General features: G+C 37.6%; 1 protein-coding gene across 1 annotated transcript; it reads right to left on the minus strand.

Moving 5' to 3' along the window:
• Nucleotides 1-3,230: 3,230 nt before the first annotated feature.
• Nucleotides 3,231-4,202, minus strand: LOC124960125 (olfactory receptor 141-like). The gene has a single exon (XM_047518689.1). It carries the CDS (start codon nt 4,152-4,154, stop codon nt 3,231-3,233), a length of 924 nt encoding a protein of 307 aa, XP_047374645.1. The 5' UTR covers nt 4,155-4,202.
• Between the last annotated feature and the right edge of the window lie 1,037 nt (nt 4,203-5,239).

Genomic DNA, 5,239 nt, shown 5'->3' on the forward strand with positions numbered 1-5,239 from the left:
AGATAAAATGTAAAACTGAAATTCTTAACACATTCAAAGATGAACAGACAACAAAGTAACATGAGCAAATACTCTGGTATTTAAGAGAAATAGTGGAGAAAAAGAAATACAGAATGAAATGATAATAGAAAAGTGAATGAAACTTTGAGTAGACAAGCCAACCATCCCATCATCTGGTAAAATGTTCTGTTCTTTGCTGGGTTGTTGATTTCCTTTAATCTTCAGGTTGGAGCAGATTAAATTACAATAGTTCAGGAGCACCAAAGAATGTTCATCATTAGCCCTTACTGAAAATTAGTAGCTCACTTCTTTTGCAATTAAAAAAATGACACATTGATAATGTCAGAAAATTACATGAAGACATTACTTTGAATAAAGATATTAGTTGTAAAAGACCACACATTTAATAATATTTCATATGAATTATACAGAATAAGAAAATACATGGAGATGGACAGTAGGTTAATGTTTCTAAGGGAGGGAGATGAGAAATTAGGAATAACTGTTAGGCAATATGAGTTTTCTTTTCTGAGTGGTCAAAGTGTACAACTCTAAACATATTAAACACACTCAGGTGAAATTTAGCACATGTAAATTATAATTTGAAAAATTGTTTCACATTTAGTAATTTCTCTATATTATTTTAAATTATAAGCAAAAAATAATATTCACAAAAAATATCAAAAATTAAGAAGTCTCTCTGCACTTAAAATGGTTTAATTTATGATTTTTTTGAGTTTTGATGAGTTTATCAGGATATTATTAAATGCACTTTGGCTTGTGATATTCTTGACTTGAGATGGGTTCATCAGAACATGTATTACACCATCCTGATGCAAGGAACATCTATAATGGTCAAGACACCAAACATACCTTTAAAAAGAAAACACATTCTGGATAGATTTTAAACATTTCCATATATTTGTGAAATTTCCACAGTTATTTCTGTAACTGATGCTTAGGTTTACACAAGGTAGGAGAAATGATAACTGTTGTTATTTCAAACTTCATAAATTTGTTTAGACTTTTTAATGTCCTAATACATAGTCTATGTTGGAGAATGCTCTAGGTGCAATTAGGAAGAGTGTGATTCTTTAATTGCTAGATTGAATGTTCTGTATGTATCTGTTAAGTTTATTAGGTCTTCATTTACTTTTGGTGAATCACTAACACCTTGTTTTGTCTCTTGCTGATGACATGTTTCTTTGTCTTGATGTTCCTGGTCTGAATCAATGTCTGTGCATTTCAAAAAGTTGGGAATAACCCAGACTTCTCAGCTTGGCTTTGTCCCAGAAAGGCTCAGAGCAGCATTGATGTTCACTGTACTTGTAGGATAGCTGTGACTGGCATGGCTCTGCCAGATGCCCAGGGCTCTGTTGGCAGAAACCAAGCTGGAACATGCTGGAACTCCTGGACTCATGTGGTCAGTGCCGGGAAGTGGCATTTTTGAAGCCTGTGAGGTTTGCCACCTGTTCCAGATTGTGTGGAATCCATGCCCATGGAAGTCAGCTCAGCAGTCGTGCAAGCTGAAGATTGTCCTACAATAATGAAGCCTCTGGCTATGTGGTCCTATCAAATGTCAGGTCAAGTCTAGAGACTCAGTCTGCAGGTAGCTGCCTGGAATCTAGAGCTGTGATCAATTGTATGCTAAGGTGGGGAGATTTATTATTAAGTGTTTTTGGTTTGGATTCCATCAGGACTTTCTGACTTCTAGAAGATGTCCACCACACCTCATCTTTCTGTTTCTCTGGGCATGGAGGTAGTGAGGACACCTGTTCACCTCTGATCATTTTTTTTTTTTTTTTTTTTTTTGGTGTCTTTAGGTACCTACTATCTTTCTGGTGGCTCAGGAAACATGGACCCTAAATGTCTGTGACTTAGAAGTCAGGTTACTCCTTGTTAGGATATATAGTCTTGTGTATTCTCCAAAAGAAAAACTCCATAATCCAAGCACTGTCAAATCCAGTGTGGGCACCTCTATGTACATTTTGGAGAGAGTGAGGTTTGGCATTTTAATGTAGAGTTACTGTAGTTTGTTTGATATGGTGATGATGTGACACTGTGGGGGGATATAGGGATTCTGCCTCATCTGGTTCTATAGGTCATAGGTCACTTAGTGTATTTTTGGGCACACTAAGTGGTGGTTGGTGTCTAGGGGATGCTCCTGTGGAAGCTGCTTTGTGGTGTGTACTGTTGTGTATGTGATGAGGTTCCCAGAGGACTGCTTGAGGTTATCCTCAGGGAATATCTCCTGTGGATTTGTGCATCAGAATGAGAATTGAGTTAAATGGCAACTCTGAGACTCACAGCTGTGGACCACCCAGAGGTGCTGGAGCACCCAAGCTACTTTGCTGTTTGCTATGGTTTTCTCCTCAGCCAGGGCTTGTTGTCAACCCAGAGGCCCAAGTCTACATGCCTGGAGGGTGCTATATCTGTTGACTGTTTCTGTTGGGTTTGGTGGTGCACGGTGCAGGCATCAGGACTGTTTCTGAATGCTTTGGAACACTGAGTACCCATACTCCTCTGCAGGGAGTTGCATAGAACTTGGTGGCTCTCTACAACTGTGAGGCCTGTAAACACAGGCTGATTGTAGATGGCCTGTTATAGAGAAGATTCCACTCTGGCTCCCTCAGGGTGAGGGTTTAATCATCACCAAGATGTAGGGAGTGTGTGAGTTAGCCTGCATAAGTCTGAACTGCTGAGGCAGAGGGGAACACTGAGCTCAGGTCAGCAATCCCTGGGAGTGATATTTTTTCTTGCTTTTCCCCTCTTCTCTTTACCCCTCTTCTCTTATCTTCAGAGAGGTGAAGGAATTTGGGTATCCTTCAGCTTGCAACAATTCCTCTTCAAGTTCCTTTGTCAGCTCTCCTGAAAATTTTATTTGATTCCATCTCTAGGTAGGGAAAAACGTACTGATTTAATATCTCACAGGGAGTCTAAGTAGCTGTGGATTCTAGAAAATGACTGCTCCGCTGAGCACAACCCAATTCCAAATCTCTCAATTATCAAACTGCCTAAAATTAAGCCTTAGAATTCTGTCCAGCATCTCTCTGTTAATCTGCTTCATTTCTTATCTGTAGAGAAGATGGGATTGCTGACTAGATCCTTTCTTCCACCTTTTGAGTCCCAAATCAAAATATTTTAAATAAAATTTGTGACAAGAAGACACTTTATAATGAGTCTACTTTTTTTTTTCAATTTACCGTTTAGCACAAAATTTTATTTCATCCTTACATCAATTTTTTAAAAAGTTTTTTCATTGCCTCTATTACATCTTTGTTTCTCAAGCTGTAGATGATGGGATTCAGCATAGGGATAACAGTGCTATAAAATATCGACACAATCATGTCATGCTCCAAAGCATAGCTGGAACTTGGTCTCATGTACATGAAGAGGATGGTCCCATGATAAATGGACACTCCAGTCAGGTGGGAGCCACAGGTAGAGAACACTTTCCTCCTCCCTTCAGCAGAATGCATCTTCAGAATGGCCAACAGGATGAAGCCATAGGAGATCAGGACAATCAAGATGGTGACTATCTCAATGGAGCTCACAAAGAGGAAGAGCAGAAGTTCATTTATGTGAGTGTCAGAACAAGAAATGGCCAGTAGAGGAGGAATATCACAGAATATATGCCTAATTATATTGGACCCACAGAAGGACAGGCTAAAAGTGGCCACAGTGTGTAAAATGGCATGTAGAATTCCTCCAACACAGGAAGCAATGATGAGTGGCACATAGACCCTGGGTGACATGCTCACTGAATAGAGAAGTGGGTTGTAGATGGCCACATAGCGATCATAAGCCATTGCAGCCAAGAGAAAGCTTTCTGTGGTTCCAAAAGCAACAGCAAGAAATGACTGTGTTGCACATCCATTGAATGAAATTATTTTGCTTTTTGATATAAAATTTGCTAACATATTTGGGATAACATCTGTGGAATAGGAGGCATCCACAGAAGACAACACACTCAGAAAATAGTACATGGGATTGTGGAGCCTGGAGTCTGTGATGACGAGTACAATCAGTCCCAAATTTCCTGTGACAGTAAAAATGTAAACTATTAGAAATAGGACAAAGAGCATTATTTTCAGTTCTTTATTATCTGTGAAGCCCTGAAGTACAAATGAGTCAACTTCAGTGACATTCCTCATGGTTAAATATCATAAGACAAACTTGAGGAGCTTCAGAAGATCATAGTTCATATCACTGTAAAAAAAATGAGCAAAACTTTAAGTCAAGTGAAAATGACTTTATCTCTTTATAAAATCTGTATTAGTTCATAATAATGAAGCAGAGTGATACACTGCAGTGTGATAATTCATACTGGTACTTAACATACTTTGATCAATGTCTTTTCCCAGTGCTTCTCCCTGTCCTCCCCTCCACCCTAGTCTGATTCCCTTCCTCTCCTCTTTGGTCTTCTTTCTATTTTTGTCACATAGCCTTTCTTCCTCTTTTCTCTCCACCATCCACGTGTGAGAGAAAACATGACTCTGGACTTTCTCAGTCTGACTTCTTTCTCATAGTATGATGATCTCTAGTCATAATTGCTTTTGTCAATGTATAATTTGTCCACAGTGGATCAGGAGACAGTGACAGAATGGAGACTGGGAAAGATTTAGTTTTTTCCCTCGATAGTTAAACTCATTCCCTTTTAAAATACATCAGCTCAACTATTGATTCATCACTGAGTTCTATTAGTGGTTTTGACATAAACTGTATTAAAACACCAAGTGAGGAACTAAAGACAATCTTTTGACATCTGAACTCACGAGATAGTATAGAAGTAGACAGATCACATGAATGAGTGGTTGGAGTTTCAGATCCTTCAGAAATTTGAAAAATGACTTTCTACTATCCTGTACAATTCAAGCATTCTATATTTTTAAACCAATGGAATAAGTACTAAAGGACAAAATATATTAATAAAATTGAATGGTTTATTTAAAATATAAGATATGCTGAATTACACTGACTTCAGAGAGTAAGAGGATTCTGAATTATATTTTATGAGATAATTTCTAAAAATTTTTCTATGTCAAGTCTTACTGGAATTATCTGAATAAAATTAAAGTTTAAAGGGGTAAGATAGCAGCTAAACAATTGACCATTTTTATTACTTTGAATCTAAATTCTTGAAATTCTTTAAGTTTTTTCCACTCCCTTAAATATCTGATGAAAATTGGTATAGTTATTCTTAAAAAGCAGATTTTTCTATAAAATTTTCATTTTTGTT

This window comes from Sciurus carolinensis, chromosome 11 (genome assembly GCF_902686445.1).
Source record: "Sciurus carolinensis chromosome 11, mSciCar1.2, whole genome shotgun sequence".
Taxonomy (NCBI): Eukaryota; Metazoa; Chordata; class Mammalia; order Rodentia; family Sciuridae; genus Sciurus; species Sciurus carolinensis.